General features: G+C 43.7%; 1 protein-coding gene across 1 annotated transcript in view; it reads left to right on the forward strand.

The window, feature by feature from the left end:
- Window positions 1-3,544, forward strand: part of ITPRID1 (ITPR interacting domain containing 1) — a 35,285-nt gene extending 31,741 nt beyond the window's left edge. Inside the window, 5 exon segments of the mRNA XM_068405138.1 lie at window positions 1,239-1,366; window positions 2,206-2,243; window positions 2,396-2,469; window positions 3,157-3,200; window positions 3,202-3,544. Of these exon segments, the coding sequence (XP_068261239.1) occupies window positions 1,239-1,366; window positions 2,206-2,243; window positions 2,396-2,469; window positions 3,157-3,200; window positions 3,202-3,544 (627 nt within the window).
- The last annotated feature ends 18,181 nt before the right edge of the window (window positions 3,545-21,725 follow it).

The raw sequence follows: 21,725 nt of genomic DNA on the forward strand, positions 1-21,725 counted from the left end.
GTTCTCGTAACACATCTGACTGCCTCAATGGGGTGTGATTGCTGCCCTGACCCACAGCATTAAGAGCACTAGCTGTGCTCCACATGGAGCAGGCACTTAGGAGAGCTCACCTCCACTGCATTTACAGTACTGACCCTGTCAAATCACTATTAGTCTCTAATTAGCCCTTTCTAGTGCAATCCCATGGCTGTTTGGGCTAGATTTTTGAATTTACTGCTTTGGGACGGTTTCTCCCTGGGTAATGCACATCAGGAGTGTGCCTAACACAGTAGCTGCATTGAAATGGAGACTGAGAATGAGGTTTCTCAAATGCATGTGGAGCATCTTTTGCCCTCTAGCTGAGGCTGATCCCCCAGCAGCAAGGACTTCCTCATGTTTCAGGCCTTGCTAGGACTGAGGAACACATTCAAGTACACAAACATGAAGAGTTCATCAAAGGATGTGATTGCAGGAATCCAAAGAGATCGGGCATTTCTATGCTTTGCAAATGTGCCTCTTGTTCCCTAGCAGTTACGGTGGTCAGCAGGGTGCAGGTTTCTACACTGTCTTCCCATGGCTTACAAGAGAGCAAAATCTGCCAAGATGGGAACATGCCAAACACCTTCCTGCACAAAGTTTGCAAGAACATTTGCTCTGTTGCAGTACTTGCGTGTACATCTGTTGCAGTAAATGTCTGCATTTGGTTAGATAAATACAATTCTAGGCTTCTAACTGGTAATAGATGAGAAATTATCAGCGTAACACTTAGCAGAAAGCATCAGGAAAGACACTTTTCCTTCTCATAGTTCTTATATATCTTCCCTCTCTCCCTCCTTTTCCTTTTCAAAACAGTTTCTAACTTCCAGTGGACAGTTATTTAACCCATAGCAACTCATCCTGCTCAGATATAATGTCTGACAACAGTGCAATAACATCAGAATTTGGCACATTGCGTCAGATCTTTGATCAAAGTCCTTCTCCTCTTCAATGGCAAAAATCAAATTCTCACTGGCTCGACTAGTGCCAGAACTTAATCCTGCATGTTCTAGGAGAAAAGGTGGTAACTGGGATGTGAGTAATGCACCCAGAGCAAACTCACTTGAAGTGCCATCTGGACTTTCACAGCAGCTGATCACAGTCCCTGTTGTGCAGATAAGAGGAGGATCCATGCTGTTCCGGCTGTCAGTTTCAAATGCACCTGACATGGAAGAACTCAAAGAAAAGTAGTAAAGCGGGTATCTTCTTGCTTTTCTATGTAGTGTACCCTCCATGAAATAGAAGCAATGAAGAGCTCCTGCCAGCACTTCCAGGAGAAGCTGGATGAGATTGAACAGCACTTGAACGAACAGCAGGTGCTGTTTTCTGACACAATGTCAAATGAAGAAAGGTAATGGCAGCCCAACACACTTACCTAAATCCAAAGTTAGCATCAACAACAGCCCATAGGTACATGCAACATGTGTGGTCACTTGTGTTACTACAGCACTTCTGGTCAGTGAGGTGCAGCTGCGGGCATCCCTCAAGTAGAGGAGAAATGTATTGTGATGTGATTTTTGCTCAGAGGAAAGTCCAGCTTCTCTCCACACTGTTCAAGTCTCTTAAACATGAGCATTTTGAAGGGGAAGATTGCTCCATAGAGGCAGGCTAGATTTTTAGTGTGCAACCACTGTGTTTTAATAGCAATAGGAACACAGGAACAGATCTCAGTCAGCTGGAGCTCGGTGTCCCAGGACAATGCTGGGTTCAGGGAAGGAGGTGGGAGTGATCTCTGACAAATCAGTCCCTTTAGGCCATGTACTTAGTACTCATGATCAATGGGGTGATGATACACGAAAAATTGAACTAGCTCTTCATGAACTCAGCCCAAGTTCACAGGGATTACCAAGAAGCCTCAGGTTCACGAAAAGTTACTAGGGGCTTCCAGTCTCGAGCTGCCTGAAAGTAGGGCATTTATGCAGTCTTTGTGCTGGTGATAAATCAGAAGTGATAAACCTGCCCATACTCAAGCTGGCTCTGCAACTACAACGTATTTAGTCTTGTGACTGGGATAATCAAAGAAATGAGAGTCAAGCAGACAAGGGCTGTTGTTTATTATTTTGTAAGGTATCCTGTGATCATGGTTAAAACCAGAACTGCAACAAGGGAGATACAGGCATTACGGTGGGGCTGAGGAAGAGGAGGGTGTTCACTGCTCACTCAAGTGTGCTTTCTCTGCTGTCTGTACAGGAAGGAAGGTAGACACCTGCAAATCTTACGGCAAGCGTGTACATCTGTTGCAGTAAATGTCTGCCTTTGGTTAGATAAATACAATTCTAGGCTTCTAACTGGTAATAGATGAGAAATTATCAGCGTAACACTTAGCAGAAAGCATCAGGAAAGTCATTAGGCTTTCAGTCATCAGAAAAGCATCAGAAAGAACATCAGGAGGTTGCAGAGCTAGAATTTGGCTGAATGATCAAGCTTTGCCAGGTCAGGGAGGACATCCTTATGGTACGTTGCACAAGCCACTTCTCTGGGTCGTGTGGGGGGAGTTTAAAGTCTGTCCTACTATTCAGTCTTCAAAGTGCTAATTCTAAGGTACACCTGAATAAACTTTTCAGTGCCAAGAATAGGAGGGTTTCCAATCACAGACTTACTGTTTACATCTTTGACTCTCTTTGACTATGCAGCTTGAGCTGAACCACCCAGGAAAGTGTCAATACTTATAGAAGTGACTGTACTCTCCTCTGCTCTATAAAGTTCTTGTAATTTCCAGAATAAAGTGACAGGCAGTCAGCCTACAGAATTACTGATAAATTGTTACTGGTCTGATTCTTTTCTGGAATAGCTCTCCATCTGATAAGGAAAGGTAGAGAAAACATGATCAGGGGCTTGGTTACTTGTCTTTGATTTTTCCCCGACAAACTTGGGTTAGAGGGTCAAGACTGCAAAGTTCACAGATTGAAGTCCATTTGGAGCTTTTCCACTAGGCAATTAGATCTATCTGTTGGAATAAAATGTCCTTTAGGCCTTTCTGCTCCTTTTTATGGCAACATCTCCTTTGCCAGATATTGCATGTCTTCTTTGGACCAAGCAGAAGAAGCAGGCATGCTTCATATACTCTTGTGTATCCTGCTTGATTCCTTTTGTTATATTTTTTATTACTGCAATATGCTTTTCATTCTATTTTCTCTGCAGCAGCTGGACCAGTTACTAGTAGAACAATCCCATCTGTTTTCGGAAGGGAGAAAGAAAAGCCCAGAGTAAACAGGAGTTTCCAGGTGCTGCTGACACTGCGCATCCTCGAAGCGGATGTTCAAAAATGGTGCCCCAAAGAGCTTCTAGCAAAAACACCACAGCAACAGGTTCACTCTCTGCCCTGCAGTCAGGGGCACCCCCAAAGCAGTTTACTACCAGCACAACATCTGAGCCAAATTCAGACGAGTCTGACCCACAGGAGCCCTCCACCAGTAAAAAGGAAATAAGAGGACCTCCCCAAAAGAAAAAGGACTTTAAGGCATTTTTACACAACCTAAGGAAACGTTTCAGTCTTGCCCTCAAGTTTTTAAGTGGAAGGGGTTGCTGACCTGCAATGCAGTTTTACTGTCCTGTGTCTCATTGCCACAGCCTAGGTAAGGACTCTTTCCCACTAAGCCGCATGTTCCTCCAAAGGAAGTGTTTCAGAGCACTTTCAGTCTGCATAGGCAACACAGGTAGAACTGGGACTGCACCTGCCTTGATATTTCTCAGTAAGCTGAGGCAATGTTCTAGATACTCCAGAGAGAGGAAGGTATAAATGCATGAATGGTATTTGGCTGCCTTGCTTGAACTTTGAACGCAATTGTTTGACTGACTAGTATATTCAATCCTTTCCTACCATGTGAAATTAGTAATTTATGTCTTCAATTTGTAGAGACAATTATCCAGTTTTACAAGGGCAGTCAAGGCAGTGAACTGGAAGGTTTGTTGTTTTTTTCTGAAGAAATTCACAGTCGGCATTTCTGACTGATCTGTTCTCACGTTGTAACCATAAAAAACCCCATAAAAACGCGTTGCCTGCCTTTCTGAGTATCAAATATGCCTAGAAAATCTCTTAGATAGCTGCCTTATCGTTTAACGGTCTCTTCCACCTAAGCATGGGTCCCAATTTTTAAAGGATTAGATCATTCTCTTAAATTAACAATTCTGCATAAACTTCATGTGAACACCATGGGAGGGAGTACTCTTTATTGTAGTCTTATACTACTTTCTTGATTTATGTTGATATTACCATTGATATTCTCAAGCAGTATCAGGTTCTTTAGTGCACAATTCAAAGAGTGAAAACCGTAGGCAGTGAGGAACAAGGAATTGAAATATTTGAGATCACCTTTTGTCATCTTTTGCACCCATTCCCTTTTAAGACTAGTCTTGGTCATTCTCTCAACATACAAAGAAAATAATACTTATTTCCCTTTTTTTCCAGTTGAAGAAATCTTTCCAAAATTCTTTAGGTAATGATTCAGCAGAAGGAAAAGACTGACAGAGGACAGACTGATGGATTTGGTTTTTAATAATTGTGGCCTTTTTCCTGCAATGCATGGTATGTCACAGAAACAAAGGAGCACAACACTGCATTATAGAAGGTTCTGATCGCAGCAATTTTCATTTGCAATGAGATGACTGGCCAGAAAAGCAGGCATTTTAAAGGATATTTCAGAGAGAGGTGCTATGTATTTTACTATTCTGTGACTGCAAAACTTACTACACCTCTACTGTCAATCACATGGGATAGGGCTGTTTTTGCAAAGTCATTTAAAAGGAAGAGGAGAGACCTTATTTTTTGAGGAGAAACTTAAGAACTTGCAGATGGCCCAGGAGATACCACTGGAAGGTATTCTCCTTATAGCCAGTTGTTTTAACAAAATTGTTCAATCAATAATAATCCTCAAGCCCAAAGTACCTTATATAGTCCTAACCACTTTCTAGCTTTTAACTTGCCTCTGACTAATTTTATGAGGCTTGTATCTACTGTCAGTATCAAACCAGAAGCTTACTGACAGTGTATAAAGTGTTAAATACCAGCTCTGTCAAACTATTACTGTGGGTAGTCTCCTGGCTGTCCTCTTCCTTTTCATATTTGCTTCACATAAATCAAATTAAAAACAAAATGAGATTAGAAACACAAGATTTTCTACATTATAAACCTTGAATCAGAATCCTGGTTCAGTTTTCTGGGGAGTGCGCAGAGCCTGGATTCATGCAGAAAAAGCCATGAGAAAAGACCTCTCAGGTTTGGATCACAGCAAGAAATTCAACTGGTCATTTTCAAAGCAGTGCAGTTTGTACTACTTCTTTCAATTTAGCACTTCCCAGACTGTGAGATGTCCTGCTGACTTGTTTGTTTAATGCTCTGGAGGGATGTTAGATGTCATTTAGGCTTTCGTGTTGCAAATCACAGCTCTGCGAAGGTGCAAATATGCGTTTTCACATGTTTAAGGAGAAAAAGGAGTCAAACATGCTGATCAGCCTCGAGGCTCCCTGCACCTCCACGTTTCCACAGATGTTCAGGGTAATAAAATGATTGGGGGAGAGAAGTATATAACATAGGAACTGACAAGATCCTCCAACAGCCTGCTGGGCCATGAATTTTACTGGTTGAAATTTACCCCTTTCTTGAGACTCCGCGTGGGATTTGTACACCACTTCCACACTATCAAGTGTTTAAGAGTTTATATGTCAAGATTTGTGATTGTGACAGTGTCTTCAGGCAGCATGCAAACAGGACCAAAGCATGCCTCACCTAAGTTTTGGTAGAACGAGCAGTAAATTTGGCTTAGTATTTTCTCTCTCCACTGGCTTATGAACTGCACTTGCAGATGTTGTACCTCAGTTTGTGGAGGAAGGCAAATAAAGACCATGGCAAAGGATGTACAGTGATGCCAGTGCTGAAGGTCCCCTGGAAGAGAGGATGGCTAAGAAGCTTCCTTAACTCAGCTGCACCAGGGCTGTGATTCCTCCCATGAAGCAAGACATTTTCTGCAACTGTCACTGCAGCATAATGCATAAAAGCTCTGCAGGTATGTGGTGCTGCAACCACTGTCTGCCTCTCTTACGTCCATGTGTACAGGAGATGCTATTGGCAGGTGGCAGCGCTTCTTGATTAGAAAGATTATGCAGGACCTCTGATGCTATTTGAATTCTATTTGTATTCTCAACCAGGACCAAATCTGACTCCTACTAACAAAACTTTCTGGTTTCAATAGTCTCTAGGTGATTGGTATGTGCAATCCCATTCCTCATTTCAAATTAATTATAAAATAATCTCATGCAAGCTATGGACAAGCTAGGGTTCCCCCATATGCAACACTTAGACACCAACAAATACTGTTATCTTAAACTTGCTTGCATTTATAGCTAGATAACTTTTCAAGCCCTCAATGTTGTTTTAATAGTTAAGGTGTAATCTTGTAGCAATAAAAAAAAAAACAAGCAATGGGAAAAGGAAAAAATCTTCTGACTTATCCTAGGACACAACAAGTGACATTTCACTTCATAACTCCTCCAAGTATGTTTCAAGGATGAGTGGACTAAGCCTCATAATGCTGCTGTTGAAGATGGGAGAGAAAAGAAAACACACAGTAATTTCGCGATCAGGAAAGTCCAGGGGCAGCATGGTGAGCACGGGAGCCAGCTGTGCACCCACTTAACCTCACAGTATTACTAACCTTTTAAACTCCATCATGTATTTCCCTTTAGGGCAGTCACAAGCAAATATGGTGGGAATTTTAATGATAACTCCACAGAATTAATGAAATAATAACATGTCTGATTGAGTATCATAATTTCTCTAGCTAGCTAGAACCATACAAATTAGGCTCACAAGGCAGTGGGTCATATCTTGCAGAGGAGAGAGAGCTACATAACTTGTGAAAAGCAATAGCACTAGGCAGTTTGCAAGTATGAAATCTGAAGAAAACTGACACGGTGACACTGCAGGACTTCTGACCAAAAAAAAAAAAAAAAAGGAAAAAGAGTGGGTGGAGAAATGGAAGTATTTGAGCTAAGGACTGTTTTCCTCTGTATTCCACCTCTCCAAAACTGAAATATGTAGAACCATTGGCTCTGTTTCATAGGGCTATTGAGGCTCCACAAAAGTCCATGCAATATAGCTCAGACCTGCTATGGAAAAGGGTAAGATGCATAGGGTGTAGATATGTTACAGTGGTGGTTCTTCTCCCTGCTCTCCAGTGCTCTTTCAGTGTATCTTGCCTGCAGAAACCTAAAACTGCCACTTGAAATCCTTGTAACTCCCTGTTAGAGGCTCAGCACCTCCTTTGCCCTGATCACAATTTCTGGAGTGCAAGGGCAACATGAAGCCTCACCAAAGCAGGAGGGAGGAAAGGGGTGGGGGGCGACAGGGGAAGCCAATTAAAAAATTGTTCCCTAACAAAGTCAGAAAATTCAAACACTAATGGTTGCTTTTGCCCACCCTAGTTCAGTAGCAATTTGTGTCACTTGGATTTTGCTTCTTTTGTCATTGTCTTTTGCCTTCATTGGTTTTCCCTGATGCCCCATAAATCTTTAAACCCTGAAGCTAAAAAAGGCTGCATCGTGCACCACTTGAATATTGATTTTGCTAGAGAGTATAAAATCCAGAGAGATAATAAGGAAATTCATCTAAGGTACCCTGCCAAGGGCTTCCATTAGTTGCTTTACCAGGCATCAATTCAATAAACCCTCGAGAGCAGCACATGAATAAACATCAGAGCCTCTCTGGCATGTTAATGCATCAGTTGCCTAATTGTCAATGCTGCCAACAGACTCCAAGAAAAGTAGCATCTTGGGAGTTCAGCCCTTTCCAACTTCAAGTCCAAAGAAGATTTGACACTGGCTTAAAAGAAGGCAGGGCTCAGGGGAGAGGGTGTGACAGTCAAATAACATGTGCATGGCTGCTTTCGATGTGGTGCTGACTTCCTGCTGGATGCACAGCCCAGCTCTACGCAATCTGAGTGTGCTGCCTCCGTATTGCATCCCAGTGCACGGTGTTGAAGTACCCCAGGTCAGGCCCATGGTTTTCCCTGTGCAGGACTGGAATTTGTGTTTGAAAAAAAAAGAATCTCAAATTTTGGCCTCAAGCAATAGGAATGAACTGGTCCTAAGATGCTCAATATGAATGACTTCCTTCTCTAGGGCTGCCAGTGAGCCCAGGTGGCAAGAAGCTGGCATCTTATTCAGGGCTCTACCATGTATTTTTCCTCTGACGGGGTTCATTTTCTTTACCCCGTGGGGACCCTTATTCCTGGCACAGCTTCTTTCTGTCTTATCTAATGAGGTTTTAAATTCCTCACAGAGAGGTTATTCTCTCCTAATGTGTTCATATGGTGCCTGGCACAATAGGGGCCTAATATCAGTTGGGAACTCTACTAGCTGCTGCGATAATAATTTTATGAGCACCCTTTCATTAAGATCCATTGTTACTTAAGAAACAGCTGCACTGTCACTTTATAAGGCCATTGACTGTTCTAACTCCCTCTTCTCTAGAAACAAGGTTTTGATCTTCCCTGTAGAAATGGATATGGGTAAAGGAGGTTGAAGCCTGAAGAAAAAGACAATTTTGCTATCAAATGGGAAAATTCAGAATCAGAACATTGGAGACTTCCAGGAATTAAAAGAATATGAAACAACACTGTTCTCACCTCACTGGAGAGGTGCATTTGAATTCATCCATCTTTATTTCATTCTTTTCCATTGTCTTTCAATGGGTACATCACACTCAATTAGCAGAGATCACAGCTAGTAAGAGAAACACGGGTGTGTCCCATTGAGGCTATTCAACCTTAACATGGGAAACATTTATTACCAGGACAAATAATACAGAGGCAGCCTTTTCCTGATTTTTTTTTCACTCCACTAAAATACAAAAGAAGTCTGTTAGGACATTAGAGCTTATAGTTAATGATAGTCACAGAAGTAGTGAGAAGGCAAGAAGTAGGAGAAACCGGGAGTCAGGAGCTAAGAAAGTTGTTTTCCCCCCATCTCATATCCTAAGGGAGAGTCACTGGCAAACTCTGGCCCTGTCACCTGCAAAAGGCTTCTGCAAATACACAGACAGGTAAAATCTTCTCTGGTAAAATCCTCTTCTGTGCTCTCTGCTTAGCCAGCTGCCTCCAGGAATGACTGCAGCAAGGATTTATTAGAGGGACTTTAGGTAAAGCAAGCATCTGCCAAGGGTAGCAGGCTGCCAGGGGTCCCGAAGAGGAGCAGGATGAGGGTCTTGTGTTCCAGAGGGGTGGTGAAGAAAACTGTGGTGCACAACTCGACATTTCTATACTCCATCCCATTTCAATTTCACTGTACAAATTTTTGGGAAATTGCTTTACATCAGCTCTCTGTCTGTGAAGATACAGTAAGCTACACCTTTCACAACAAGTAGAGCTTCCTTTCCAACAGACAACTCGAGTCAAGCTATTGTAGCCCTACTGTGAAACAAGGGTGTGTGTGTGTGGCGGGGGGGAAAAGCTGTGGTTAAGTATTATCTTGCTGCTGAATTAGCTTTTCAAAGGTCACCTAGACTTTCTGGAGGTTTTTCTAAACTATTGACAGAAAGAAATTATGGAGAGTAGGAAATAGTTGCAGTCACTTAGGAAAAAAAAGAAAAACCTAATTGCTTGAAAACCAGGGTCTATTTTATCAGTGACACTTCTGTAATGTCCTGCATAAGGGCTCCACTGCCCTCAATTTTTGATCTACAAGGAACAGCAATAATGAGAAAATGTTACTCTCGTTATATCAGGAGAGCTGTTCCAGATCTGGGGTTGCTCTAATCGGAGCAGATCACATTGGAAGCTGGGTAGCCTGGACTCCTTGCATCCTTGTCCCATTTACTAAATAGAGAAGTGGAAGCAAGGACACTCAAGTCATCCCAAACCAGGCCAGGCAAATGGGTGCAACGTCTTTCTCAGGCTTGGGTTTCCTGCTGAGCTAACCCATGGAGGAGTGAGAGTGTGTGTGTAGCTGGGCGGGTGGAGGGGAGCTGGAGTGAGATGTCCAGGGACATTTGGAGCAGCTGATGCCAAAGGAATCTCATTCCGGTTGCTGATGCAATAGCCTCGTGGTGTCAGCAGGTTGTATCTAGCTGTTGTCTAGCACGTCCATCCTCAGAGACAGGCAGTGGGAAGCAATTGCTGCCAAAGCATGCAGCAGCTGGGCAGACTGCCTCCCAGGCAGGAGGTGAGAAAAGGGGCTTGTGAGCAGCACAGGGAAATATAGCAGTGGATGGGAGAGGGGAATCTGAAAACAAGGGGCAGGTACAGAAAAAGAAACAGTCAAGCAGGTATAATGAAAATGAGAGACCTGAAATGAGACACCTGAAACTAGGCAAAAGAGGAATGAAGCAAAAGTTCATTTATGTGTAGATTCATCTGTTTAAAGGTAACCCAAAGGTATTAGTCCAATACAGAGAGTTCCTTCAATGAAATAAGTAAGCTGACTTGGCGCTCACTCAGAAATCTGGGGAAATAAATTCCTTTGTTCCTTTTCCCAAGGACACTTATGAGCACTTCAGGATCACAGACAAGCAAAGGGGTTAAGGACCACGGTCAGATTAAGTCAAAGCACAGAAGAACAGTCAGTTTAAGGCTATCCAAATCCTCAATATACTAGTTAGTGGTTAAGAACATAAGAAATGGGCTACAGGGTCAGACCACCTGTGACAGGACTGTATCTTTGACAGAGAAACTAGGAACTGTTTTTCAGGGAGAGCCTGACTACTTGTCTTGCAGGCTGCTCTCCTCATATGTGCCCAGCAGCCACAGGCTGGAGGGTTGGGCGGGGAGATATTTAATGAAATATAACAAGGGCAAGTGTAAAGTCCTGCATCTGGGCAAGAACAACCCCATGTACCAGCATAAGTTGGGGACAGACCTGTTGGAGAACAGTGTAGGGGAAAGGGACCTGGGGGTCCTAGTGGACAGCAGGATGACCATGAGCCAGCAGTGTGCCCTTGTGGCCAAGAAGGCCAATGGCATCCTGGGGTGTATTAGAAGGGGTGTGGTTAGTAGGTCAAGAGAGGTTCTCCTCCCCCTCTACTCTGCCCTGGTGAGGCCGCATCTGGAATATTGTGTCCAGTTCTGGGCCCCTCAGTTCAAGAAGGACAGGGAACTGCTAGAGAGAGTCCAGCGCAGAGCCACGAAGATGATTAAGGGAGTGGAACATCTCCCTTATGAGGAGAGGCTGAGGGAGCTGTGTCTCTTTAGCTTGGAGAAGAGGAGACTGAGGGGTGACCTCATTAATGTTTATAAATATGTAAAGGGCAAGTGTCAAGACGATGGAGCCAGGCTCTTCTCAGTGACATCCCTTGACAGGGCAAGGGGCAATGGGTGCAAGCTGGAACACAGGAGGTTCCACTTAAATATGAGGAAAAACTTCTTTACGGTGAGGGTGACCGAACACTGGAACAGGCTGCCCAGAGAGGTTGTAGTGGGCAATGTCTCCCTTCTCTGGAGACATTCAAAACCCGCCTGGATGCATTCCTGTGTGACGTGATCTAGGTAATCCTGCTGCGGCAGGGGCATTGGACTAGATGGTCTTTCAAGATCTTGAAAGTCTGCCTTTCAAGCAGACTTTAGCCTGTTTAGGAGGTTGGTGGACAGAGTCCCTTGGGAGTCGGTCCTGAAGGGCAGAGGAGTCCAGGAAGACTGGACATGCTTCAAAAGGGAATTGCTAAATATTCAGGAGCAGGCTGTCCTGGTGTGTAGGAAGACAAGCCGTTGGGGAAAAAGACCGGTGTGGTTAAACAGAGAACTTAGGCTAGAACTTAAGAAAAAAAAGAGAGCCTATTTGCTCTGGAAGAAGGGTTGGGTAACTTGGGACGTCTATAGGGATGTTGCCAGGTCGTGTAGGGAGAAGATTAGAAGGGCCAAAGCTCAATTAGAGCTTGATTTGGCTGCTACAGTCAAAGATAACAAAAAAGCTTCTACAAATACATTAACAGCAAAAGGAGGGTCAAGGAGAGCCTCCACCACTTGCTGAATGAGGAGGGTAGGGTAGTGTCAGGGGATGAGGAAAAGGCAGAGGTGCTCAATGCCTCCTTTGCCTCGGTCTTTAATGTCATGAGCGGTTGTCCTCAGGAGACTCCCCCCCAGAGCCAGAAGTTAGGGACGGGGGGCTGTGTGAAACCCCCGTAATCCAGGAGGAGACGGTTAGTGGCCTGCTGTGCCAATTCCCCACAGAATAATGAAGGAACTGGCAAACGAACTTGCCAAACCACTCTTTATTATGTACCGGCAGTCCTGGTTAAATCGAGAAGTTCCAGCTGACTGGGAATTAGCAAATGTAACGCCCATCTACAAGAAGGGCTGGAATCCAGGGAACTATAGGCCTGTCAGCCTGACCTCGGTGCCAGGCAAGGTGATGGAACAGATCATCCTGAGTGCCATTACATGGCACATGCAGGACAATCGGGGCATTGGGGCCAGCCAACATGGATTCATGAAAGGCAGGTCCTGCTTGACTAACCTGGTCTCCTTCTATGACCAAGTGACCCACTTAGTAGATGAGGGCAGGGCTGTGGATGTAGTCTATCTAGACTTCAGTAAGGCATTTGACACTGTCTCCCACAGCATTCTCCTAGACAATGCCCGGGGCTTGGATGGGTGGACTCTTCGATGGGTTAAAAACTGGCTGGATGGCCGAGCCCAGAGAATGGTGGTGAATGGGGCAAAGTCTAACTGGCGGCCGGTCATTAGCGGTGTTCCCCAGGACTCAGTTCTGGGGCCAGTGCTGTTCAATATCTTTATAGATGTTCTAGACGTAGGGATTGAGTGCACCCTCAGTAAATTTGCAGATGACACCAAGCTGGGTGGCAGTGTCGATCTGCTGGAGGGTAGGAAGGCCCTACAGAGGGATCTGGACAGGTTAGATAGATGGTCCGAGACCAAAGGCATGAGGTTCAACAAGAACAAGTGCCGGGTCTTACACTTGGGCCACAACAACCCCATGCAGCACTACAGACTGGGGGAAGAGTGGTTAGAGAGCGGCCCGGTGGAAAGAGACCTGGGGGTGCTGATCGACAGCCGGCTAAACATGAGCCAGCAGTGTGCCCAGGTGGCCAAGAAGGCCAATGGCATCCTGGCCTCTATTAGGAATAGTGTAGCCAGCCGGTCTGGGGAAGTGATCATCCCTCAGTACTCGGCACTGGTGAGGCCGCACCTTGAATACTGTGTCCAGTTCTGGGCCCCGCACTTCAAGAAAGCTGTTGAGGTGTTGGAGTGAGTCCAGAGGAGGGCAACCAAGCTGGTGAAGGGTCTGGAGGGTCTGACCTACGAGGAACGGCTGAGGGAGCTGGGGTTGTTTAGCCTGGAGAAGAGGAGTCTCAGAGGTGATCTTATTGCAGTCTACACCTACCTGAAGGGAGGTTGTAGTGGAGTGGGAGTCGGCCTCTTCTCCCGGGCAACTAGTGATAGGACAAGAGGACATAGCCTCAAGCTTCGCCAGGGGAGGTTCAGGTTGGACATTAGGAAGAATGTCTTTTCAGAAAGGGTCATTAGCCATTGGAACGGGCTGCCCAGGGAGGTGGTGGAGTCACCATCTCTGGATGTGTTTAAGAAAAGACTGGACATGGCACTTAGTGCTATGGTCTAGTTGACATGGTGGTGTCAGGGCAATGGTTGGACTCGATGATCCCAGAGGTCTCTTCCAACCTGATTGATTCTGTAATTCTATGGTCCCCTCCAATCTCTAACATTCAGTGATTCTGTGATTCTGTGATTGGAGTGTCTGTTTCTGCCTGTCCCCGTTAGCATCTGTTAATGTTACAGAATCACAGAAAGACAGATTGAGAAGGACCCCTTAAGATCATCTAATCCAACATCCCACTCAAAGAGGGACTACCCTGCTGCCCTCTCCATTAACATGTCTAATCCTTTTTTGTACCTCCTACCATGAGCTCCCACCACTTTCTGTGGAAACAAAGTCCAGAAATTTGCTAGTTGCTGTGTGAACTCTTCTGTTTTATCAGTTTTAAAATGATCTCCTACTTTTGATGAATGGCCTCTAACTCTAGAACTGCAGGATTTGGTGCAAAAGCGGTCTGCGTTCGCCTTCTGCGTCACTTTCCTGAGGGTCCTAACAACTCCAAACCAAAGAGTCCCAGCCCCTTTAATCTTTTCTCTCCAGGCAGTTCCTCCATCCTCATAATCTTTTCCACCCAAATCTAGCTGGATGCCAACAAAAGGTTTCTGGATTTTTTTTTCAACTTTGTACATGTCTTTCCAGAGCTATTAAGTCCAGGGAATTTTCTCCTCCAGACCAATTTACAAAGTCAGCTTTATTATAGATACTAATTTCTGCTGCCATTCTCCAACCTCACTGGAAAGAGCTGAGTCTGAAGCTGTTGCCCTCTTGTATCAGAAATATCCTAGAAGAGAGCCAAGAGTCCTTATGAATTTTGAACAGAATCATCATAGCCCGCAAACAAATGCTCTGCCTCAAGCTCTTTTTTCTCTTCTGAGTCTTTTCTCGAAGTTCAACCCTTGCCAAGTCCAAGTCTTTACTCAATTAGAAATATTCCTCTATCATCACTGTAAGAGTTATGGAAAACCTTATCAAAGACATAAATACCTGGAAGAATGAGGAGACGTAGGGTTGACAGAAGATATGGGACTAGAATGAAGACAGGAGGAAGAGAGAGCAGCACAGTGAGAGAGGACTGAGGAGAAAAGCAGAAAGAGGAACACAGAGTCAGGTGTACAGGTGGCTGCAAACAGGAAAAGTGGGAAGCCTGGGTCCCTGTGCTAGAGGCTGTGCCTATGTGGCAGAATGGCTATCAGGAAAGGGTGGTCTGTCTTTCCTGGGAATCCACAAGGAAGGCAGGGAAGGTCACAGATGTTATTTGCCCACCTGATGCAGCTCCCAGACAGTAAACACCTATCCATGGGGAAGAAAAGGCAGGGCCAGACTTCAGCAAAGCATCTGGTCAGAATAAGTTTGCAAATCCTGGCTAGGACCGGCAGGCAGATGGATAGATGATTCTTGCCATGTGCTGTATGACTGTGCAGACACTTTTCTGTTACTGTTTTCCCCTTAGTGTACAGTTTTACTCCTTTACTCTTCTATTCTTTATTTCTGCTACGGGAGCTCCATTGATTTTTTTTTTATCATATCCCCTCAGATTTGGTCTTTTTTTTGTGCTCTGAATTGTAGCTAACCTGTCAGGTAAAGCTTCAGAGTACAGAAAGACAACGTCAGAGAGTCTTGGTGGGAATATTTAAGCAAGAGGATGTGTTGGTCTTCTGCTAGGCAGTGTGAGATCGCAGCAAATTCAACACAAGAGGGATAATGTTAACACAGTTAAGCATGAATTTAGACATGTCATGGCTAATCCCTAGATTAACAAGAGGGAAGGAAATGTGTCAGAGTAATAAAGTACCTATTAAAAAGGCTGTTGAGACAGACACTGATCCATAGTTAGCACAGATAGATGACAGAACGTCGTCAGTGAAGCGTGAGCCATCATCTGGCAATGCTCTGTTCTGCAGAAATGTGACAAGTTAGGGACTTATGTCAGACTCACTGGGGATTTCCAGACATTGGAAAAAGAAATAATCAAATTTGGAAGAAAAATAAAATAACTTTTTTTAAAATATCCTCACCTTAATTTGGGGTCTTTAGGACTTTCTCCTTTTGTTCTGTAGCTCCACTGGGGGAAGTGAAGATCCAGCAAGGTAGTCATATGAACTGTGTGAAATTGCTGTCACAGTCACTGAAGCCCTTTGGAGGAATAAATTGATTAGTCTCTTTAGATCATACAAGGAAAGAGGATAAATGTCTCAGAGGAAGACAGGTAGGAACCCCAAAAGTCTAAGGCAGCTGGAGAGACTCAAAGACAACATGAAACACAGGAATTCTCAGGCACTAATCCCATGCTGCTGATTTAGTTTATCAGCTAACAGCACATATGTGAAACTCTGGCTAATGTTACTTCTTAATGTTTGTTAGTGGTTATGCTTTCCAGAGGGGAAAAGTGAGTCTATAAGCTGGTTTTTAAAGGTGCCCTGAGATGAGCCCACCATCCCCTCGGGGGTGTTGTGGGAGGACTGTGCTACAGCCCAGAGCAGCAGAAAGCAGACAGTGGTTGGGGCCAGCGCCTTGGCTCTGCCTGACTTCTGGACTGCCTGACTTCTGGACAGTGTGCTTGGCACCAGCAAGAGCTCAGAAATCATTAAATGAAAAAAAAAAAAAGGGTGTGGGTGTGGTATTTTTTAATTGCTTTATGGTTTTGAGCCTCATTCAAGATTTTCTCTATAAGCAGGAGATCTAGGAACTTAGCTGGATGTGTCACTCTGCATCTTATCAGGAAAGTAAGCTGCATAGAGTATTATATGTGCTTGGGCATAAGGTCCATGGTAAAGTGAAAGAGGAATCTATCTGCCTCTCTTTGGTATAGCTTAAGAAATACCTGCTTGCTGTCCTCTGAAGTTATCTCTTCCCAACATTCATTAATAGAGCATCCCCTTTCAGCAAAAGAAAAGGGTTTTTTTCCCCAATCTCTTTGAAATGTTCTCGGAGTTTTCTTACTTCTCCTTTCTGTGCATCTATGTTCAAATCTGCCTGTACTGTTGAAAAGAAGGTTATGTGTGTATTGGTGTTTTAAGGTATAAAGTTGATATCTGATTATTTTTATAGCCTGGGTTCTTAATTATACCACTCCAAGAGAAATGCTTCAAGCATAAAGATTAATTACTTGTAATGTTGCTTCATATTTGTTGTGCTGCACATAATGCTTGTTTTAAGTAAGTGGAAACAGGTGTGTAACAATTGATTAAATTAAATTAAACAAGCAAGTAGGGAATGAAATGCACATGGCTATTTTCAAGGAGAGATATTGTAAACACTAATTAAGCAGCTGGAAGCCAATAACTACACAAAACTATTCCCTCTTCCCAATTTTATGAGATGGAGGAAGCCCTGTTATTTTCAATCATGACATTGTTATTTATACCTTGCTGAGGTATAAATAAGAGGTACCTGTAACCAGGACAGCCATGACATGGATGCAGCCAGCTGAATTTTCTTATCTGGGCTCTTCTGAATCCTGTAGAGGCCCAAAAAGCACGATGTAGCACCACTTTCACACGGCTCGTTGACTCCCAAAAGAGAGAGTGATTTGTCTAAAGTGAATCATTTTCAGAACTAATTAGCAAAAGTAATCCTCCATTCCCCTTCTAGCTAAAATTAAGTCCTTTTATATAAAATAAGGGATGGCTAGTACCTTTCCAGTGCTGAATTACCATGCAGGACTACCGTAGATTTTGTGTGTATATGAATAAAAAAGATTTAGAAAGGGAAGAAATGGATTTGCAAAATGCTCCAAAGGCCTCAGTATTAATTTCTGCTCCTAGAAAATCCCCATTAGCATTGCCCTTCTTAGTTAATAGACGTGCTCCCTGCAGAAGCACAGACAGGCTCTTAATTTTTGCAACTAAAATCAGTTTGATGGCTTTTTCTACTACTGCTAGCAGAAGTCAGCACAGGTAAGTTAGACCAAGAAGCTACTTTCCAGTCAGTTTTGTGCAATCCTGTGCACAACTGTTTACAAAGCTCCTAGCAGGTACCTGTATGCCAGCCCACAAGAGGCAACAAATGGCCAACGTGAGATGCAGAGTGGATCCACAGCAGACAACTTGCCTTGTGGTGTTGATTTCCCAGGTCTCCCCATGCTGGTTAAGGAAGGAATTTTCCTGTACCCAATGGAGCAATGCCTGTGCTGGCTGAGGAGGGGAAACAGGTCCTGCTGCTCAGAAACTGGTGGCCAGTGCTGCCTGCTTAGTATTTGCATTCACAGAGCCTAGATCTGAGGCCTATGGTAGATCATTACAAATAACAATTTAAAAAAAGAAGTGTATGTGGAGAGGAGAGAGAAGCAATCTTCTCTTTTTGTCTCTGGGGGCTTCAGGAAGGTGAGTGAAACAGGTTCAGTCTCCATCCCATGCACACCATCTCCAGTTGATCCTGAACCAAGTCTGGGTATATTTTAGGGACAGGAGTGTGGCGTGTCACAAAGTCTGGACGGAAGCAAGCTGTCGGGATGGATGGAGCTGTTCCACTTGACATAAATAATTAGAAATTAATTGGAACACAGACTGGACTGTGCCCACTCTTCCCTCCCAGCGCATTGTTAGCACCATCATCTCCTCTCCCTGCTGCTCTAACAAGGAAGTCATAAAAATACTATTCCTGAGGAGGGTGACTTGGAGGGGCAGCAGAGGGAACAGGGAGAAGAGGAGGCTCTCTTCTTGCTCCCAGCTTTACAGGTATGAATCTGCAGCTTTTATTTTGGGTTGTAAGTGAATCCAGAGGTTTAAGTGGAAGGCTGGATTTACTATTACTAGAGCACCTTCAGCAGGGACCCACACTACTGCTTTCACAAGGTATCTGGTCCTCCTTCCATGTGTATAGGAACTTTTGTGACAGTGGCTGTAGGAAGTGGGCACCCCGCTATTACTCTTCCACAAGATTCTCATGGAGGTTTTCTTGCGGATAGAAACTAATGGTGTTCAGTTTAAACATGCATCATGTCTTTGGTGGATGAGAGTTTATGTAATGAAAAGAGGGTTCAGTTCAACTTGTTTTCAAAACCTACTTGCTGGAAGATCTGTCCATCTTTTCTATCGTGTTTTATGTTAATAATTTCCTGGCCCTGCTGAACAAAAATAAGTCCTCTGTGGTCTCACTGAACCATTACAAAAGAGAGGCAGCTCTCACCTGCCTCTGCAAAATTTCCTGATATTAGAAATTATTGTTCTGATGTTTCATCATTGATAAGTAGGAAACCTACCAAAGAATGGGCATTTAATTAAACTACAGGCAGAGAGGCACTTGATGGTTGGACACTGCTTGAATTGAATCAGTCTTTGTTAATGTCACTGAAATAGATACTGACCACTGAATATCAGCTTCACAGACATTCTTCTCTATGACATTACCCTGGTATTGTTCTCTTCACATAACGCGCTCTTCACTATGATATTATTTCAAAAAAGACATTTTCCCAATGCATTGTGGGCCTAAATAGTCAAGGTGAAAGCTAATATGTGCGTGATTGCCCTCAGAGGAAGAACAGTTGTCCAGTTCTTTCTGGTGATGTAAAAACTCTATGTGCATAATGGAAATTGTATTGCATTAGTTGATTAATCGAGCACATTTTCTGTGTATCATGGCAACACTCCTTATTCTAATGTGTGTCTCATTAGAAACATCATTCTGGTAAGGTATAAAATTTGCATTTCTGAGACAACGGAGAGTTTCACCTCCTGAGGTCCAGACTCCATCGAAGTCACTCTTCGGGGAGAGTTTCCAGTTTTTATGTTGTGTTGGGAAATTAACTTTGTGCCATCTTGGCCCCATTAAACCAGTGGGTGTTTTGTCTTGGCCTGCAGTAGAATTAGGTTTTTGTGCACTCTATAATAATTGAACTGGAAATTAGAGAAGCACAATCTCCTTTCTGCCCTAATAATGAGTTTAACAACTTGCTAGGAGCAAACTTCTGCAGATAAGGAAACTGTGCAAGTATTTACACAAATCCCATGTGAAGCAAAGCTTATATGTCTCTAATGAATGAAATTTAATGTACCCATGCTGGGCTCAGTGTTCAGCAGATTGCTGCCAACCCTTCAGCTGAGCTCAAATCTATTGATGTTGTAAGAAGAACGGATAAAATGCTAATGACTAACACACCTTTTTTGGTATTAGAATTGCAAGCTTGAAATGCAGGCACTGAAATTAAGGGGAATTTTAGATTTGGTTTCAATGGAAGCTTCTACAAATCCCATCCAGCACAGTTTTGTTTCTTTCTTTCTTTTCTCCCTTTGAAATATTTTGTGCTATTATCTCCTTTGTACCATCATCTGTAGTGGAAGAGATTGTCCCAGGCAGAGGACACCATCCTGCTCTGAATAGCAGGCAGTAGTCTGCTTAGCAATAGGAACCAAGCAAGGACTATTAGTACACTTTCTTCCTCCTTCCCTTCATTTTGGTCTATGGGCTGGATTGGTAATCTGGAAGTTGAGGGATGTAGGATGAAGACAATGGTGAAAGCCCTGCACGACTGCAGCTGCTGTTGCAGCACCGCTGCTGTCCTCTGGGCAATCTGGGATTTCTCAGGATCTACCATGGGATGCAACATCCCCTTGTTTACCCTCAGCCCTTAGTGCAGCTATGCTCCTCAGGAGGCAAGGCCACAAACCAGGCAGCTGTCAATCAGCTGAAAAAAAATCCTTTTACTCTGCAGGCGGCCAGAGTGCTTTTGCTCTGACATCTTCTCTCAGCAACACATCACAGAAATGCTTTGTACAGATCTTTTGGGCAAGCTGTTAAGGACAGAGGCATTCAAATAAGTGAACTAGGAAATGTTTTGATTTGCTTTATTGATCAACACACTATGGGTCTCTTTAGCATCTTTATTATAGCTCCTTAATTGTGCAAGTAAAAATGTTTTCTCAAAAAAAAACCCAATACCAAACCAGAATCACAAATAATAATATTCACAACACACACACACACACACACACAAACATATATATTCTGTAGGCACTGAAAAACCACAAAAACAACTGCTTTCTTGAAGAGCATAGCCTGATAAGAAACCTGCAGTCCTCAACCTGGATCACATGATGGCCATCAGGCCTCTGACTGGGCCAGCCTGTTGACCAGGCAAGGGTTTACATTAGACATTAGTCAACGATGACACCCAGAATGAAGTGGCAAAGACATGGCATGTAGAAGACTGCTTCCTTGAACTCTCATCCTCTGCCTTCTCTAGTCAGTGCCAATTAATCTATTACTATTTCTCATCTACTGAATTTTTCAGGACTGTAAGTACTGAAAATTAGATTTATTTTCCTTTGCAAAGTCAAAAGAAAAAAAAACCCTCAGGGTATGGAAAGATATGTTCTTACCTCTTCCTGCAGAGGGGAGGTGCTCAGAAATGCCAGCGATGCAGCTCGTATCTTGCCACCGACTGAGCAATACTGGACAAGACCATCTCTGCCCAGGTCTCTCCTCAAGTCCTGAGCCAGCCACAAACTGGAATTTTGTCAGCACAGCGATGTGCTCTCATTGCGTGGTATGGCAGTGGCTAGCAAAGAGCTTGTGGTGCTGCTATAAGGCAAAGAACAAAGAGTGAGTAGGATTTTTCAAGGTGCTTGCAGCAAACTGGAAATTCCCAGGGAAGTTGAGAGGAGGCAGTATTTACCTTCCCTGAATGTCTTTGAAAACCCTCCCATGCGGATTGCTCTGCTCCTTGTTTCTTTGTTTAATGCCCTAGGTTGAAAGATTTGTGGTCTGGTTTCAGTCAAGACTAGTTTATTCCTCTTTTACTGAAGTGTTTACTGGATAACACATGCTGAAGTATCCTTTGTCAGGGAAGTTCAGAGACATCCTCTCGGATGTCTACATCTCTTTGCCATCCTGCTGCAAACTACAGGCCCAGGGATAGCCCAAGCTTGCTAATGAGTCTCTGTCTCTAGTCCAAGAGATAAGCATATGTTGTACGCACTGGCATTTCTCACACCCATGCATGTAATTTCCAGTCAGAGAAATTATTTTCTTCCCAGGTTCACAGTCTAGTAAAACAAAGCAGCCAGCCTGGAGGGAGTTAGAAAGGAGAGCAAACACAGAGGTATTTTAGAAAGCTGTTTAACATTTTAAGCTATAAGTGCAGGAGGGCTGTGATGATATTTGAAAATATAATGCTTGGATGCATAGTTAGAAATGCTGTAATCTTGCCA

This window comes from Nyctibius grandis, chromosome 7 (genome assembly GCF_013368605.1).
Source record: "Nyctibius grandis isolate bNycGra1 chromosome 7, bNycGra1.pri, whole genome shotgun sequence".
NCBI lineage: Eukaryota > Metazoa > Chordata > Aves > Nyctibiiformes > Nyctibiidae > Nyctibius > Nyctibius grandis.